This window comes from Xiphias gladius, chromosome 24, assembly GCF_016859285.1.
Source record: "Xiphias gladius isolate SHS-SW01 ecotype Sanya breed wild chromosome 24, ASM1685928v1, whole genome shotgun sequence".
NCBI lineage: Eukaryota > Metazoa > Chordata > Actinopteri > Istiophoriformes > Xiphiidae > Xiphias > Xiphias gladius.
Window position 1 is genome coordinate 12,840,032 of NC_053423.1, and position 19,479 is coordinate 12,859,510.

The following is a 19,479-nucleotide window of genomic DNA, read 5'->3' on the forward strand; positions in this document are numbered from 1 at the left end:
ATAAATATCAATGTCTAGATATGGCACATTTTCATACTGTTATTAATAATAACCATGCAACTGATGTTTAAAGCAGTTGTTCTCAACCACCCATTTAAATGTAGTCTATTTGACGTCCTTCGCACGTCCACAGAAAGACTATAACTTTCGTGTGGACGTGGTTTGTGAGCATTTCAATCAAAGCTTGATTTTCCTTTTTCAGACTATTTTATTTGAGAAATTTTTAGAGGCCTGAACCCAAAACTATTTATATCACAAAATAAACATAATTTTGTGTAACAAAATATATATTTTTTAATCTCTCATATACCTTTTATCATCTTATGAACCTTTTGATTTATCTTGGGTCCACTTGGGGTGTTCATAACCCCGGTCGGGAACTAATCATTAAACGAACATTGGAGGGAAGAGTGATGTGATGTTTATGTAAATGCAGGATTTGGAGAAAAGGGAAAGTGAAACAAGCATTTTGTAACAGCCGTTCACATCATCTCAGATAAAAAGTTGTGATTACTTGACCAAATTCAGATCCACTGTATGCGTTCCCTCATTGGCCTAAGATAAGATCCTGCTTGAAATTTATCTCATTGGATTACAATGAGATATTGGCACAAAAAAAAAAAATTGATTAACTGCAACTTTCTTTGTTTGCACCACAGACATAGAATATCAGCTACGGGTCCTCTATCCTCCATCTTTTAGCCTCTGTCTTGTAAAGGGATCCGGTGACAAAATCTATTTTAATTTTGTTAATATTGAGCTTGTTTGTTGTAAAGTTGTGTTATCAAATTGCTTTATTTATTACTGTCTATCAAGTAATTGTCACAAAGAAAACCTTGGGCAAGGTAGTATTATTCTATCATGGAGGACAGTTAGGCTGCAACCAACAATTATTTTCATTATCAATCCATGTGACAATTATTTTCTTTAATAACTGAGTGATTATTCAGTGTATAAAATATCATAAAATAGTGGGAAAATTCCCATCATTATTCCCTGAAGCCCAAGTTAACATATTCAAATATCTGGTTTTGTCTGACCAATAGTTTTCATACTGTAGAAAACTGGGAACCCAACAAATAGTCACATTTCAGAGGCTGACAAAGTGAATTTTTAACTAAAAGTATTAAAGTTTATAAATTATCAAAATTGTTGCCAGTACATTTGATCTCTTTTAACTAATTGCCGAACCGTTTAACGCATGCCGAAATAGCTCAGTTGGGAGAGCGTTAGACTGAAGATCTAAAGGTCCCTGGTTCGATCCCGGGTTTCGGCAGCTAGTGGGCCGTCTTTTCACCACCCATTTCCGGGATGGCTAGGGTTACTTCGCAAAGCATTGTTTCAGCTCTGGAGCACTGTTTGGTGTCAGGACGCCCGAGAGAATAATGAAACGGACGTGTACGACACCAGCGGCCTGAACGGGCTGTCTTTTACCCTACGGGCCCCGATAATAAATAATTATGCCCATGGCAATGGTGATTGGATTATACAGCTACAGTACATCAAAGCCGGGTGCTGTGATAGGATGGAACTGTAGCACAGTAACGAGCCAATGGGCGGCGGTATAAGCAACGTTAGTGTCGGAGGTGAAGAAGAAGAAAGCTCCACCCTGCCCCATTCGTCTTTTCCGGATGAGGCCATATAAGCATGTGTTATTTATTGTAGAGTATATATTTTTCATCTCGTGTCACTGATGTGCCGTATTTTACAACTTGGACATCGTAACACTTTGTTTATCCAACGGCCGCCAGTTTCATGTAGCCAAGGGTCTAATTGGACAAAGTGAGCAGCAGCAGCAGCAGCAGCGGCGGCGGCATCCAGTCATGGAGGAGTGGGTAGCGGAGACACCGGAGGAGCTGCTGGCAAAGCAGCACCGCAAGGAAAAGAAAGATCTGCAAGGTAGCTAACCTCAGCTGTTCTCACTCGTTCTGACCATGTACTTAAAATATGGCCCTTGCTGTCAGTTTGTGTGCACTTAATGTGTTACTTTATTTATTGGAATTCAGGCCGGTTTAGAGACAGCAGTAGTAAGACACTGCAATGTTACAGGGGGACAATTCCGAGCAAAATGTAGAATCCACAGCTAGAATAATATCATTTATTTCATTATTATCATTTCTAGGTATTTACCAGTCCATCGCCAGTGGCTCACAAGTTTTAGGTTAAAAAACACTGGGGGTGCTGGAGGACTGCTGCTGCAAAGGTCTCTGTGGGTTGAAACTTTCAAGTATCTTGTCACTGTAGCCGTACGCCGATCAGTCATGTCAAATATCTTTTCCATCAGCCGTCAAAGGCAAAATCCCGCATCTGACATCACAGATTGGGGTGTGGCCAGACGACATACGTTCAAAAGTTATATTCATACGCTCTTTCTACACCCTATTCTAGTTGACTTGTATATAGACATTGTATGTTGTTGTTCATTGTTCTTTTTTATCTATATCTATATTTATATTTATGCGCATATTTTTTTCACCGACAGGTATGTACATAACAGTTATATGCTCACCTATCTTCTTTCATCTTTGGATTACTTTATTTCCATGTATATGTACACATACTTGACTGTATGTAGTGTGTCTTAGCTTTATTGAAGTATTGTTTTGTCAGACAATCTTTGCTTGTGTTTCGTTTTCAGCTAAAATCCAGAGCATGAAAAATGCAGTCCCCAAAAATGACAAGAAAAGGAGAAAACAGTTGACGGAGGAGATTTCCAAACTGGAGGCTGACCTCAGTCAAAAACACGAGGAGGAATTCAGGCAGCTCAAATCTACAAATGACACAATGGTAAAAGCAAATGCTTTTTGGTACAGAAGCAAAGTATACACAGATTGCAGTTTGTCGCATTTGTATCTCATGATTCATGCTTACATGAAGTCTGTTTATTAGATTAACGTCAATTTGCAACATAACTGAAGCTCTCCTCACTCAATTTTTTCAAGGTGGAAGAGGTGATAAATGGAGTTGAGAACATTAAGATGGAGGACGGAGAACAGGAAGAGGTCAAACATCCACGAGTAACCAAGGCCCAGAAGAGAAGGGTGAGTTACAGGTTCCTTCTCAAATAGGACAATTATATTTGATGCCTATTGACACAGTCAGTGTACAAAGGTAGAAACACACTTCCCAGAATCCCCATGCCCAAAACACTACATTCTGAATAATATACAGATGTCAATACCTTAAACAGTAGTATGGTTATTGATTATGCCTGAACATTTCATCTATGATTTGTTGTTTAATCAGCAATCTTTGTTTGCTTCCATTTAAAATTAGTTTAGTCTCAGTCATGGTTCCAAGTACTAATGAAATACATTTAACTGAAACGATCCTCTCCAGGACAAGAAGGCTGCCCAGGAGAAGGAGAGGGAGAGCAGGATAGCAGAGGCCGAGGTTCAGAACTTGCAGGGTGTGAGGCACCAGGAGGGTCTGAAGCTGGCTCAGAAACTCGCCCAGCAACAGCTTCAGATCAAGGAGATCTCCTCTGATGGCCACTGCATGTATCGTGCCATTGAAGATCAGCTGGCACAGCGATCAAAGGTACGTATTGTCATAGGAGTAATACAGCTGCAGCAGCGGTTTGAATACATAATCAGAAATGTGAGGAGCAAAAATGGGCAGTCTAGATTATCTACAGTCTAAAATGGCAACTTTCAACAGGGTTTATATACAAAGATTACATATTGTGTATGCTTCGTTTTAGACTGGGTTATCCATGAATGTGAAAGAACTGCGGACCCGTACTGCTGAGCACATGAGATGCCATGCTGATGACTTCCTGCCTTTCCTCACCAACCCCAACACTGGTGACATGTACACAACAGGTGACACTGTTATCTTTGCTTTGGTTCAACAACCAAAAATGGTAGCCATAGACATTCCATGTAGAAAGTAATTATGCGTATGCACAGTATTAAAGCAAGTGTTTCTGGGTGTATTGGTTTCAAGATGAGTTCGAGAAATACTGCAGTGAAGTGGAGCACACAGCAGCTTGGGGTGGACAACTGGAAGTGAGTTGTTTTAAAATTTCTCACGGATACACTGTGCTGTTGCTCCTTGTTCTTTACAATAATTACTTTCTTTTTGTTGTCTTTTACCCAACAGCTGCGAGCTTTGACTCAAGTTCTCCACTTGCCGATAGAAGTGATCCAGGCTGACTCTCCAGCAGTAAAAATTGGGGAGGAATATGGCATTGAACCTATCACTCTCGTGTATGTTGTTAATATGTTGTTATTTGTTTGGGGTTCAAGTTGTAGTAGCTTAAGTTTTAAAATAAATACAGCAAATTAGTAAAAAAAAAATACAGCTGAGACATACTTGCAAGTTTGAATATCATCTGTAATTATGTAAAAGAAGGGTTTATCAAAGGCTCAACAAAAGACTTCTCTCGTGGATCATGGTGTTGCTTTCACTAGTTAAGATAAGTGGGAGCTTGAGTAATTGATATCTGAAACATGTACCGTACTTCTTCATGAAGGGTATGATATGACAGTTTTGGATCCTCATTTAACTGCATTTAAATGTCAAGAATTGATAACATCCCAGCTATCACACAGCACACTAAAGCAGCCGTAGACAGACAAACTTGTATAACTCGAATCTATGCCTAAGGGTTCTGATGTAGCTTTTCAAAATTTGGAGAGCCTTATCTAAGAGATTTTGACTCAGATTTTATTTTCTCATTGTTTGCAGCTACATGCGTCACGCCTATGGACTAGGAGAGCACTACAATTCTGTGGAGCGGCTAAAGGACCCAGCCAATGCAGAGGACAGCTGAGAGACAGCTTAGTCTTGGTGTGACATAAACCAATTTGTGCAATGCAGAGAGTGTTCAAATCACTCACACCAGGGGCCCCTAAATACAAACGTATTTGAACGGGTGGATTGCGCTAGTGCAAATAGCATAAAAAAGAAATTAATCTGTTAATGATTTTACATCGGACACCGCTGGTCTATCCCATGGTGCCCCTGCAGCCCACTTTGGGAAAAAGTGGTGTAACAAGTACTATTTAAGCAAATCCACTTGGGCAGGAGAGCATGGAAGAGCACTTGATCATGCATGTCACTCAACCAAATGTCAACAGAGTCCTGACAGATTATTTAACTTTTACAGTGCTCCTGGAAAAAACTGAGTTGCGTTGAGCCTGTAAATCATATCAATGTTTACATAAATACATACTAATGAGATTGAGTTGTGTCATTGCCTGATTTATGGTATTTCTGATTAGGAAATATTGACTGTATTTGAAGTGATGTTTTGTTCTGTATGAGTGATCATCAGGAGTCACACACAAACACCCATATGTTCTTAAATAACAAATACCGGGTAACCATTATCTGTATGGAAAAGTGAAAAATAGCAGTGCACTCCCGTCTCATTCCAGATTTTTCATTTATCCTACAAAGACAACCACAAACGCTCTTCCTCAGGTCTAATTTGAGGTTACCATGTTGTGTTGCTGTACAGAAAAAAAAAAAAAAAAAGCTCCAACGTCTGTGTCATGTCTGCCTTTGGTAAACTGTACACACATACTGGAGGACTAGATCTTCCATTCCACTTGCCTTGCATTTGCCATGATAGCAAGATATTGGCTATACTGAGCTGCCAACACTAGAGGTCGCCACCGCGCGGCAGGCAATCCTCATTTCACAAGCGTCTTGTCGCCATGGAAACTTGGAGCAGACGGTTGGTTCAGCAAATGGCCGAGTCGGTGATTAGGGCTCTATATGGTAAATCGACGTCGTTAAATTTGAGTTCAAAGAAAATAAGAGACGTCCCCACGGGTGTTTCCAGATTAACAAACCTCTCGGTTCTCCTGCTGAACAACAACTCCATCGCCGCGCTGCCTGCCGAGCTGCGCTCTCTACGACACGTGAGTCTCCTCTCTCTCCCCGAAAGTCGCAGAGCCGGCACTTTAAAGGTTTCACGCACCAAATAGGTCTGTGATTAAACTCCTTTCCCTTTTGACGATGCGAGCAAGCTGGCGGAGCTGAATTTGGGGAATAATGCCTTGAGGGAGGTGCCCGCTGTGTTGGGCCACCTGGGGTACTTGAAGAAGCTGTATCTGTTCAGCAACCAAATTACAGCGGTGCCACCTGAGGTGATAGGTAGGTTCCGGCTGTTCTGCGTCGTTAAAACCTCGGAGGATTTGTCCAAAAAACACCAAAGCTAAAAGGGAACCCCATTATTGTCATATTTATGTTTTACAGGTGGATTACCGAACCTTGTTGTGCTCAATCTGAACCACAACCAGATTCAGAGACTTCCACCAGAGATTAAAAGGTACATTTATGGCACCGGGGTGTCCAGGGAGGCTCTTCAAAACTGCAATAATTGGTTCTGAAGACGGCTACTCATTTTATATTTTTACATGTAAGGCTAAATTGTTGACTTGCTTTCATCTCTGTCTCTGAAGAAATGGTCAAATGAAGGGCACAAAGGGGTTAAGGATAATGGTTTTCTCTGTTAAAAACCCTTCAGTTTAAGCAAGCTTCAACATCTCAGTGTGCTGGACAATAAGCTGGAGGAGGTCCCTGCTGAGCTCGGTCATCTCCCTAAGTTGTCTGAGATAAACTTGACCTCCAACAAGCTGTCTCGGCTTCCTCAGCAGCTGTACCAGTGTAAAGACCTAACCAAGCTACACGTAGCCAGAAACAAACTGACCAGCCTACCAGAGGTGGGTGTTCACTGATGTGATCCTTAACATGTCAGGAAATGCTTTTGTCCTCAGCTCACACCTAAACACGATGAACAGTTTTCTTAGTCTTTCGTGTTTCTGTGATTTTTCTCTGTTTGTGAGAGCAATGCAGAATTTGAATACTCGTCATGTCACCTAGGGAATTAGGGCACTGACAAAACTCCAGGTCGTGGATGTGGCTGGGAACATGTTGTCAGTGTTCCCTGCTGAGGTACAGTATATACTATTACCTAATTTAGAGCCACCATGCTGTAGAGAAATCTAACAAAATCTGGAAATAAATCTCACTGTCTGCCTTGGGTGACCCCGTCTAGTTTCACCTGCTGCCCCTGAAGGAGCTCTACTGTGAAGGCAACAGGTTTGTGCGCTGTGAGCCAATGCCATCGGTGCAGGATGCAGAGGTACTTACATTAAAGGTAACTGTCAAAGAAGTACGGCAGACACAACAAGACCTAATGTATTTATCATCCACTATGTAAGAAATCTAACAATATGTCTTGGTCTTCATTCAGTAAATGTCTCATTATTCTTGTTTCATCTGTGTTTCCCAGGAACTGGTTGCCAGATTTGTCTTGCGGGAGGACAGGAACAGATCTTCTCTGGTCCACAGGATGCTTCCCCACTACCCATGTCTGACTGCCCTGTTGGCCAATGGCAGCTGCTGTGCGCTCTGCATGGGCCCCATCCTCACCACCTGGCTGGAGTGTGTGCATTTTATCAATCTGAGGAAGGTTAGGTGATTGTTTTCAGCTTACTATCATTGAATTATGGTAATGTGCGAAAAGATTTGCTTAAAGATTGTGATTGAAATTATGTGTCTATGACACCTGGTGTAGTATATATGACTGCTACACTGCATCAAAATAGGATAAATATGTAGCAGCTCGTGTAATGAAATGTGCTTTGTCATGATTATGTGTGTTACAGGACATGAAAATAAGGAGTTCGCTAACTGTTCCAGTGCGCGCCCTTCTTTGTTCATACAAGTGCTTTAATAGAGATGGACACTCCTACTATGGTGTCGCTACAAGATAAATACAAGTTCATTAAAAAAGGTACTATCCATAATCTTAGTCGCTCTCTCATCTCGTTTTTGTACCTAAAACTGTGGACTGTGTCTGTTAATACTCATAGTTTAGACCTCACCAAGAAATGTATTTCTGGCAGTAGTTAGATGTGTTAATTTTGCAGTAACATTTTGAGATTTTGTCCCTTCAAAAATCTCATAAATGATATTTGACTCTGTGGTCACTAGATGGCAGCAAATGAACATTGTAATTTGCACATTTAGTTGGACCTTGTTTCAGTGCTTAACGCAGTCCTCGGCTGAATTTAGTGTACATTTATGATGCATGCCAACTAAATCTTTCATAAACTTGAAGGAGAAGTGTCAACACACTATGACTACAAAAATACATTTTTTTAACCACACATAATTTACATAAAACCATAAATGCATAAAACCTTTTTTTCACATTGGTTTGTTAGTGCATGTATGTGATATATATCTATTGACCCTGAGAATTTTCACTTTGTGTTTGTTCAACACAAAGGTTATATGAAGCCTCAACCATTTCATTTAATGGCAATGCCTCTAATATGTGAACGAACAATTTACTAAAGTCTGTCTCCTAGATATAGTTTGTCTGTTTAAACTTGGTGGGCTCCTATTCCCTTGTCAGTGCTGATCAAGCTGCAATAAGACTCCGTAGCTGCCCCATCTCTATATCCATCTCCAGCCAGTGGCGTCTGTTCCAACCTGCTAGACAAGAGAAAGACAGAGAGAAAGATAGACAGAGAGAGAGAGAGAGAGAGAGAGAGCGAGAGAGAGAGAGAGGGATGGAGAGGCAGAGAGAACTTCATTTCTAGAAAATTAATTTCCCATCCACGCCTCCAGAGCTTGCTAGCTCGTTTGCTAGCTGCTGCAGCCGCTGCTGCGTGTGTCTACTGAGTCGGAGCCTTATGCATAATGCATCAGGTTTAATTGCAAACCCAGAAACTAATGACTTTGGACTGGTTAACAGCAGGGGAGCCATACATCTCGAGCAAACTGAATGAAAAATCAGCTCAGAGGATAGAAAAAAAGGAGCCTAGCCCCTAATTGATGAATAATTGAAGCAGCGAGCTACAGGGCATAATTGTGACATTTTGTTTCAATCAATTTCCAAGTGGTGTGGGCGAAAGTGCACTTAAAGGGAAAAGGCGATGACAATGAATGAGAAAGAAGGAGAGAGATAGAGAGAGCGGTTGGTGATGGAAATGGACGTTGGGTCTTCAGTCATTGCAATGACATTTGCTGGGGCGAAAGACCGGTCTCATTCAAACACAAAATGACTTCTCTTTCTATCTCCATCTCACTTTGTAGGTTTTATGTCAAACTCCTGTTATGCCACTGTTAAGTCACTTTTTCATTTCCAGCCAATAGATCTATATCCTTTTTAAATTATTTCTTTTTTTCATTTTCACTCACCTTATTCATTTTTAAAGTCATTTTCAAAGCTACTGTACATTTACAGCACAGAAAGGTGAGGCTGCCATCTGTGTAAGTGCATGTGCAGTGTTTGTGTTTTCAGCAGAGGCTAGATTCCTTTTGCTGTCAGCTTAGGTAGTTTACTCTCAGTTAGCGTATGAGGGCAGTGGCCCAGTAAGCCAGTGCAGTGTGGTGGAACTAAACACCACACCAGTCTGTCTTGGCTCCATTGGTGTTGACTGGATGAAGCCTGGGGGTCAGGCAGACAAAGAGAAGCAGGCAGGGCCACTGGGGCACAATGCCATTTGAGCTTATGCATTTGCACCACATCAAAACTCTACCCAAATACAGAAATCATGAAATGCCCAAAGCATAATGCCTATAACATTTTAACATTCAGTATTCATCAACAGGACCAGGCTTCAATAGAGTATAGGTGTTTTTTACACCCATAAGCTTACAAAGTTGTGCAAAAATTCTTCCTAAAAATGTTATATTATCCCTAAATACTGTAATCACACTGGATACCATCATAATGCCCATTAACTTCAGCTTTGGTGTTTTATAAATACAAAGCACTTCACAAGAATATTTTGCATGGAACATCACTGCAGATTTTGCTCTCCTGCCTCCGGTGCTGGAAGAGAGCTGTATGTTCACAAATCTACATTCAAACTTTTTAAAGACTTAATTACCATTACTAAGATTACACAGACACTATTTTGTTCTGGGGTAAGTTTTACCACAAATGATAGATAGCTTCACTAAATATTCACTAGATTTAAATAATGACCTCACAATGTAAATTAAAAAACTGTTTTTAAGGGGTGTAGATGAACATGGCAGATAAATAGGTCGTTTCAATCTGCTGGCGCCATACTAATGGATGAAAGGCCACCAGAACGTGCTTTCTTGCTGGCAGCAGATGTTGTTTCCTGAAGCAGTGGAGCAGCAGCAGCAGTGCCACTAGCTCAGTGGCCTATGGACTTGTCTGTTAGTTGGTCTGGTGTCTGGTGTCAAGCTTTCTGCACGTATTCACACATACACACATGCCTCTTTAACACACTGCAGCAAAGCAAATTCAATCACTCTACCCACTCTGCACTGATGGCCCATCATCAAGATAATTTTGCCCCCATTGCTTTGTTTTCATCATGTCATTCCACTGAAGACATAGTCGCACCCCCACATGTGTGCAGACACACTTTTTCCATATCACTGAGCTGTCCCTTATGATTGTCATATTCAGAGAGCCCTGTGCTTTTGTACAGAATGTTTCTAAAAACCACGCACAGCTTGATTGACATCTATGGAAATGAGGAGCTTGCATCCTCAAAGGAGACACCATACGGATGGGAGCAGCACACCGACGAGAGGCATCTACAAAAGGCGCTTGTAAATTCCTGACATGTCTAGCATATGTTAATGAGCCATTCTCTTGCTCTGATATAATTACTGTGAGGGGATATTGCCTTTGGTGGAAATATTTGTCTCGCATGGCATGGCTACCTCATGGGGCTGAAAAAAGTAAAGAATGATAAAGTAGCAGGTGCATAAATTCTCATTTACCATGCTTGGAGGTAAGGAGAGTGATGTTGGCAAATTCACTCAGGATGATATATTGGGTAGAAGGCACTGTGGGTTCATTACATACCTCCTTTGTTAAAGTGCTTTCTGCAGTCATGTATCGTTTGTTAGGGGGTATTTAGCCTGTCTTGTCATTTGGAGCACTTACTTTGGATGTCTTTAGAGGAACCTATGGCTGCTTTAGCTCACATTGCATGTTGGGGATAGAAAAGCCAAGTGATACATTGGCTAAAAGCAGAATATAGGATGCTGGTTGCGAGCTTTTATTGTTATGAATATGATTAAAAGTTGTGTGTTTGCTGCTGAAGGTCATATGCGGCCTTATCTCTGTACTTTTCACTGTGTTTCTTATCAAGTCTTTGTATTTTCTGTTAAGGCTTAATGCATCCTTTGCATTTTCTGTAGTTGTATATGAAGACACATTTTTAAGTTTTATGATATTTTGCTCGAGCAAATATTTGCAGCTGGTTCCAGTAACAAACACTGTCCAGCATGATATCTCTACTGCAACACTGTAGCATGTTTAGTCATTTTCAGAGAACCATCAAAGCCGTGATTGCGGTCTTCACCCCAGAAGAATGATTGGACACTGGCTCACCCTGATTTCTCCTCTTCCTTCCTTGGGGCTAGAGCAGAGGTGCTATTAAAATGAGTAGCAATCATTGCTGAATTAGGGGCCTTGTGACAGGAGAGAGACAAAAACAGCCATTCAATAGCGAGTGGAAGGCCAGTGTCATAGCCAGGAGTGTGCACCACTCCAATCAGTAGAATCTATTGTCGTGAATCGCTGCCCATGACAGAACTTGGTATTGAGCCACTGGCAGAGTACCAGGGTGTTGTCTGGTTGACGGCTGCACAATCAATTCTGTTGTTATACTAATGACTGTGGGCACTAGGGGGCAGTATGATTCTCTGCTGGTCCTCCAGCAGATGGGGAGAAAGCTGCACTTACGCATAGTACACTGACATATGCCTGATGAATCGAAGAGATAGAGCAGCTAATAAAAGCAAGAACAATGAGCTGTTATTGGAATTCAAAGCTTAATTGAAATCTAGGCATCAGATTGGAGCATTGTAACACACAAATGATGATAAAATCTAATAAGTGCAGCCAAATATGGGAAAAGGCGAAAGTTTTCTTGCACTCATTGATGCAAAGAAATGGCAAAGACACCAGATGTACAAGACAATAACTGTACTATCTCTTCATCAAAATCAATCAACATATTCAACAAAAGAGCTTCCTTGATATAGATTAGAAGGTGAGAAGAAATACTCTAGACAAATCAGACTATAAAAAGATGCAAAATGCAAAACAAAGGCACCCAGATGTACCAATCCAATAACCCAGCTTCCTCCTAATCTTTTCTATTTTTCACATCACAATATAATATAAATAACATTCTGAATGCAAATGAGTAAACTGTCTGTCCATTGAGGTTAAAAGCAATGCAATGCCATTACTGAGCCTTTCCTCATTAGGGGAGCTGAGACAAGAGTCCGACCGTCAGGCCAGCAACCTCTCTCTGGCAGTTCTGGGTCAGCACCAACCACACAGCAAAAGCACCATTACCACGCTACATTTGTCAAAGAAATGAGACAAAAGCACTGCTGGAACTTCAAAAGAACAAATAAATCTTTAATCTTGAGTGTCTTTGAATCTCTTCGAAAGTTTCCTCGGGTTTGGTAATAACAGGGACTGTGGAGAGGGACGAAGAATCTGTGTTTCTGTTTGGTCGGAAGACAGTGACTGTTTATTTATTTGGGGAACAAAACCGGAGGGAGAACAACGCTGAAAGAGATGTAGATTGCATTATATCTTTTGATGTTTCTCCAGATAGTTCACTCAGTAGAATGCATTGTGGTATTTTATGTGTTTCTTTATATGCTGGCATTTTCCAAAACTAGTTCTTTATTGTGTGATATTCATTTCTATGGTTTTGATACTACTCCTAACATTGTAGTTGAACTTGCATATCCTCTAGCTTACATGCATGTAAATATTTCACACTTTCTTATAGCTCTTTTATTTGATTCATTACTCTAAACAATCTGGCATATGAATTCAACCTGTCAGATACACGTTGGTGAACCTGCTGAGTCGACCCTACGAAGTATTTCAGTTCCAGCTCCACTCTACTTATCATCAAATATGATTGACGGCACATCATCTCAAAACCCAATCTGAGGTCATGTGATGGCCACTGGAGCATACCCAGTATAGCAGAGCAGCAGGCGGGTGGGACACCAGGTAGCAGCATCTGGTCTCCGGGTTTTTCTAGAACACACAGTGCCTGTGGCGCTGCAGGCTTGGCTGGCCGAACATCTGTCTGCGATGTGCAGGCCGGCTGGATGAGCAGACCCACAACCCAACCAGCCAGCCAAATGCATGTCCTGCACACATGATTTTCCTTCAGGATTATGTGGGTTAATGTCTCTGTTATCTCAATCTGACTCTACTCATTCCTGTCTGTATTTTTTTCCAAAGCTTCTGTCATTATTTGCTCTTGGTTCTCTAGTTTCTCTAAATAAACACCACATTTCTCTACAGCTCCGTGTTTATTAATGCTTCATTTCTTGTGGAGCAAACATTTTCTTCCAACATCACACAATTCGCAAAGTAGCTATTGCCTACAGTGAAAAATACTGGAACTAGAATCTTATTTTTTTGCATATTGCCTTTGTTGTTACAGTAAGATTCCATGTATATTATTAAGTTATAACATTCAATCATTTTACACAGTGCTGAAGTAAGGAAGGTACTTTTGTTGCTCAGCTTTATTTTTTAATCCTCTAGCCAGTATGTTTGCCATTTCAAGCACATCTGGTTTTGTAAACAGACATGACAAGAATGACTTTCTTTTCTTCTTATATGACAAATTAACATTTTGACCTAATGATGGCGCTTGATGAAGAGTAAGAGATCACCAAAATCAGTATGAGTCATCCTCTGGAGACCATGAATGTCTGAACAAAATTTCATGGCAATCCATTGTCGAAATATTTCAGTATGCACCAAGGTGGTTGAGCAACTGACAGACAAAATCGAATTGAAAGCAGCCCTCAGCTCACTCTACGTTTTAAATACCATGATAATTTTTAATGGCTCTAACTCCCGGTTCATCTTTTATATATAGCAGATTTAAAATTCATAGGTTACAGCAACGTAGACAGAGAAAAGAGTTTAGTATTTCTGTGTTAGAATGGCAAGGACCTGCTGTGAATCAAGAGGCAGCAATTGTAACCTTGCCAGGATAATTGAAGAAACTTTGCAGCCACTGTCATGTCAATCAAGCATTCATGTGCCATCTCCCTGTGAAGAGGGGTAAACATTTTCAAGATAATTACGAGAGAGTTCAATTTGACAAAAGGCGACCGTTTGCATGTGGTTTTAATGAAGCAAAAACATTCTGTATGGGACATTTTTTTTTGTGTAATTAGTATAAGTTGAATTTCCTGACAAAAAGGTGTTAATGCTCTCAATAGAAGCACCAATTAGTTTTAACATTGTGACAACCCTGCAGTTGCATTTGTAGCTTATTTTATGCGAAATGTAGTTTACCTTTTTCCTGTTGCTATGTTATTGTGGCTAAGTAACGGCAGTAGGAGTGAAAACAAGAAAGGCACGATAACTCAACACTCCACACAGCCCAGACCAACAGAAAAGAGCAGCATGATGCATTGTGCCCGCTTGCCCCCTTCCAATCCAGCCTTGCCTACAACAGATGGCCATCTCTCCCACAATGCTGAGCGGTCACAGATGCCAACAGAAGAGGTGACAAACACTCTGCAGGTGTCTGTCCCTCTGCGTCCGTGGCATGTGTGCACATTTTTGTGTGTGTGTGTGCGACAGGGGACAAAGAGCATCTTTCTTGCACGGAGAGGAGAATTTAATTGATAGCAGAGGACAACCTGCAGGAAGGAAGGAAGTGCCATCATACAGTATGCTAAATGGATAGCTTGGCACAGACTGGCATAAACTATTGGCACAGATGCAGTAGAAGTCAACATTACTCATAATGAAATCTTATATGAGTACGTTGAGTCTCTCTTTTCCTAACAAATGATTTTTGAAGCATTGTTTCCAGAAGCACCGAGATCTGTTTGGTGACTAATATCTGAAAATGAACACTTGGTGTGGGTAATGCCATCTCTTATATAGGACCTTAAAATGTCATGTTCACATTTTGCATATTATATATGTTTACTTTTCTTTAAAACTTTAAACTGAAAAGCAAAAAATGTATTTCCTATATCACTGCTTTATTTCATGCTGCAGTGTAGGACTGCTTTTGACTGCACTATGCAATCTGGTCCCTTTCCCCGTGTGCTGGCCAGGCCAGGTGTGGTGGTTGGCAGGGGCTAGAAGAGCCAGGTGAGCAAGCTGCTGGCCAGGTTCCCTCCAGAGGCTCGCTAGACTGACCAGATACCAGATGGCTGTGGAGCACCAGCAGGCAGGCTAGTACACTAAAACACAAACATGAGAACACACACCGTTACATACATAGTTATATACACATGCACACACACAGAGACACTCTTGTGTGCAGTAAAAAGGAGAGCATTAGGAAACATTGCAGCCCTCCAGTGAGTCTCAAAGCGAAGTGCTTAATGTGTTTTTACTGTACTTCTCTCCCAGTAGCCGTAGTAGAACTCATGCACAACACAGTCATATACAATACAACTCAATCTACCTCAGAGCTCACATAAATGTCAATCTGAAAGTCTAAAGCTGGACTAGATCAGGATGAAATTTTGAGGGTTTATTGGACTCCAGCTTTGGTGCTTAAATAAATTTGTTGGCATGTGAGTTAAGCTACTAATGGAAATGTTTGCCTACAGTTTGAAGAGATAGTATAAACAAGGAAATTATGCATGTCTTAAAATATGGTACTGTTAAAGTTGAGCTGTTATTGTATAACCATGCTACACTTTGTCAAACAGGATCTAGTATGGAATGAGATTTCTTCTGTTTCATTTGCTGTAGCTAAAGATTTCTATGCAAATTGAATCTTTCCAAGTTGCTAGACCATTATTTTTTTCAGTGTACATTCTCTCACCTGCTTCTAAAAAGTAACTGAGTAAAAGTGGCTTAACAGCAATCACGAGTTTAAGCACCCACTGGCCACAAGTCATGTTACACATCATATGAAAGTTGTTTAAGCATATTGCATGTAAACCCACAGTATTTGTGTACCAGTATTTCAACATAACTAGCCTTGCAGTTTCCACACAGCCGCCCACGCCGGTAATAGACTGCTTTGGATCCAGGGGTTGCTAATCTAGAGCTTTGACTCTCAGCCCAAACCCGATTAGCCTGCCTCTTTGGGTTTGGCTTGATTCAGGATGTAATTCCCTCTGGCTCGAATTAGGTCAGGTTTAATTTTATTCAGCCCCCCCCCCCAAAAAAAAAAAAAAAAAAAAATTAGAGCATAGTTATAAGCTTGTGTGAATTTTGAATTAATTAAAGTATATTTTGAATGTAACAGCATTCTTCATCTGATGTTGTAATTTTTGATGTTAAAGTTTGTTGTTAATACCCTACTCTTGCCTGTAATCATCTTATTGGGAAGCACCCTAGAATCTACAAATGGATCTTACTTCAGTAAAAAGGCCAGGTCATTTTAGAATAACAGCAAGCCAGGGTTAAAATGACTCTTTGGCTATTATAGTAGTAGATTTAGGTTCAGGCCAGGTTAAAACATAGTCCATGCCTAATAGGGTTTTTTTCAGGGCAGAGTTTTAAAACTTTAATATATTCCATTTACTCTTCTACCATTGGCGGAATTCACCATATCTGACAAGACCTGACAGCTATTGAAGCTAAGGCCACAAAAAACCCTTTATAGGTTAATACAGTGTCTAGAACCTGTTTAAACTCTGAATAAATTCCATCCAGGCTTGTAGTAGCAGTTGCTTGCATGTATTAACACAGCAGTGTCTAAGACATTAAAATACCACATAGCTGGTTGTAATACATACATGCAGTGCATAAAATCCAGCTTCCATACAGAAACAATGACAGGCTTTTTTTCCGCATTAACTGACTGTTCATAAATCACACTTGTGGGCTTGGCCGGGAGAAGACAGATCGGCCATCTGTAAATATTTATTCAGCATCTCTATAATTAAACAGAGCCAATGCATCATGTCAGACATACATGCCTGATGACGCCTGCTCACACACGGCGCTGAATAATATAGTGTGGCACAACTTGGTCAAACATTTGTTGTAGATCTGAGAGAGAGAGCGAGACAGAGACAGACCATGAAAGGGAGAGCAACGAAGTGACGAAGGATGGATGAGTCTAACATGTTAGAATAGTAAAGGACGGATTGATAAATGCAAGATGTCATTTGACAAAGAGTGATAGTAGAAGAGAAATCAACAGATGAAATGATAAATACAAGATGTTGCAGGAGAGAGAGAATGGGTGAGAAAGATAAGCAGCAAGGAAAGATGAATCCATGGTGTCAGAGGAAACAAAACGACAGAGTGGGAAGGTCTGATGGAGGAAATAGTTTCATGATTGTCTGTCAGTTGCTGTTTGACCTAATCCAGCCTACCACTGATGGAGTCCCACGTCTCCATGAAGGAGATGAGTTGGAATCATGATTCACTGGGATCAAATGTACCTAATTCTCAGGATATTACCATTTGGAGTGAAGTTGAAGTTGCAGTGATACCCTGTGTGGGTGTGTGTGGGCGACAGTGGAGGAAAAGAACTTTGGATTGGCAGAGATATTCTGTAAGTCTCATTGGAAGGAACTTGAAGCACAGGCTAACAAAGTTTAGTCATTTTAGCTGGACGGGTGGTGCAGACAGGAACTGAGTTCTGACTATCAAATTATGCTCATATTTACCTCTTTTTACAAAATATAAAAGCAGCACAGCACAAAGTGAATTATTTCCTTATCCATTTAAAGATGTTGTCCCTGAACTGTACAGTTAGGGTTAGTTTGGCCTGCTAATGCTAACATGCATTGTTGATTGTCTGAGCTCAGTAGCCACATGATTGCTGCATTAAGTTACTTTTGTCCACTACAGAGCTAAAAATATAGACTCCGAAGCAAACTCAGCAACAAGGCTTGATGAATTAGCTAGATAAAGGCATTAACTGATGCATGAACGTATTAGTCTCCGCATAGAAAATTGTCTTAGCCCTTCATGCGAGCTGTCAGTCTACTTCATACCACAAAACAAACAGTACATGACACATACTGAACACATGTAATCCACATAAAGTAACAGTTACTCACCTTGACCTGATGTCCCACTGGACCACTCTGTAGAAAAACACTTACTACACTACATACACCTATTCAGTTGCAAACGGCTAACACTGCTTACCCAGTCAGTGACAGGAGCTCTTTTTCTGGTTTTCCTCCATCAATTGCAAGTCCAGCATTCACTTATCCCTGGTTTGGCTTTACATCACTGGAGAGAAATATCCAAGTGTCCTTGGCCCCGCTAGATGTTTGACTTCCCTCGCCGCAGCTGATGTTTTTTAAATCAGCAACTCAACCATAGAGACCGGCAAACCAACACAACGTGGAAGATTGCTTAGTGACTCTCAGTGGAATTGTCAGTCTTTTGATTCAATATGTATACCTGTAATATTACTTAATATTGCTTTACACATGAGTAGCAGGAAGTAGTAGGAGTTGCTCAAGTAGTGTGATATTTTTGTTTATTTTGTTTATTTATAGTGTATGTTATTAAAATTTAGAGAGGTATTGCGTGGTAATTATGGTCTATTGTCATCCTACATGTGCATGCCTTCTATGTGTGTCTCTGTGTGGAGTTTGTTTATTAGTGGCGGATTGTGTCTGGATTTGAATCCATATGGGAGCTGCCATTTCCGATCTGAGACATTTCACGCAGATACAGAACAACATGGCAACCTCCCTCTGCCCCCTGACAATCGATCCTGGATAATCTTCATCAATCTTCCCCGCTCTCACACCAATCACATTTGTGTGTCATGGGAGGGCAAAGAAGTCCCATGTATATTTCAACAAAATATCTCAGCCAATCCGCATTGCAAAACTCAGAGAAATTTGACATTTAGAATGAAAAATTTATTTCACAAACAAACCATTATCCAATGAATAGCTTTTCAATCAAGATGATGGTTTGACGTGCCTGTGGTGTTTCTATCACTTTTGAACATTTTTATTAATACATAGCACTGGAATAAATTCATTTTATATTGTCCGCAGGGACAACCTAATGAAGTGCTCCGTCATAAATATTCCATTGGCTCTGTCATGCTTTTCTTCAACTTTCGTCAACTCATTAATATGAAAAGTTTTTTTCTGACAATCAGGACAAACATAACATGTAAAATAGCACACTGGAGAAACATTTAGAGTGTATTGTTAATAAATTAATACATTTCTCTTCAAGACAGCAGGAAACTAATAAGACAAACTTTGAAAAAAAATTCTAGGTTCTCTTTTTACTAATTTTTTTTTAATTTGACAACAGTGTATTTTTGCCTGAAATACAGCCAATATTTTATTGTCGGAAAAGATAAATTAACCTCTGCAGTATCATCCTCCTGAAACTACATAAAAAACTACTTGTCACTGGTGTAAACAAATCTACCCTTGACAGGTGAGAACACATCCAACCAATTAAAAATGACATAGATGAGTCTAATGAAGAATCATCAGTGAAAAATCAATGAAGAATTATCAAACCGAATAATCACTGCATTA

At 40.4% G+C, this 19,479-nt stretch overlaps 2 protein-coding genes and 1 non-coding gene across 3 annotated transcripts; all 3 read left to right on the forward strand.

The window, feature by feature from the left end:
• The first annotated feature begins 1,203 nt into the window (after nucleotides 1–1,203).
• trnaf-gaa lies at nucleotides 1,204–1,276 on the forward strand. Its single transcript has one exon. It is a non-coding gene; the product is annotated as a tRNA-Phe (tRNA).
• A 317-nt stretch (nucleotides 1,277–1,593) lies between these two features.
• Nucleotides 1,594–5,187, forward strand: otud6b (OTU deubiquitinase 6B). Its single transcript, XM_040121798.1, has 8 exons — nucleotides 1,594–1,899; nucleotides 2,639–2,787; nucleotides 2,943–3,041; nucleotides 3,340–3,540; nucleotides 3,704–3,824; nucleotides 3,949–4,010; nucleotides 4,105–4,211; nucleotides 4,693–5,187. The coding sequence occupies exons 1-8, from the start codon at nucleotides 1,824–1,826 to the stop codon at nucleotides 4,775–4,777; spliced, it is 900 nt and encodes a 299-aa protein (XP_039977732.1). The 5' UTR covers nucleotides 1,594–1,823; the 3' UTR covers nucleotides 4,778–5,187.
• A 489-nt stretch (nucleotides 5,188–5,676) lies between these two features.
• On the forward strand, nucleotides 5,677–7,740 carry lrrc69 (leucine rich repeat containing 69). The gene is made up of 8 exons (XM_040122468.1): nucleotides 5,677–5,873; nucleotides 5,982–6,108; nucleotides 6,211–6,283; nucleotides 6,482–6,677; nucleotides 6,838–6,909; nucleotides 7,013–7,114; nucleotides 7,250–7,429; nucleotides 7,626–7,740. The coding sequence occupies exons 1-8, from the start codon at nucleotides 5,700–5,702 to the stop codon at nucleotides 7,731–7,733; spliced, it is 1,032 nt and encodes a 343-aa protein (XP_039978402.1). The 5' UTR covers nucleotides 5,677–5,699; the 3' UTR covers nucleotides 7,734–7,740.
• The last annotated feature ends 11,739 nt before the right edge of the window (nucleotides 7,741–19,479 follow it).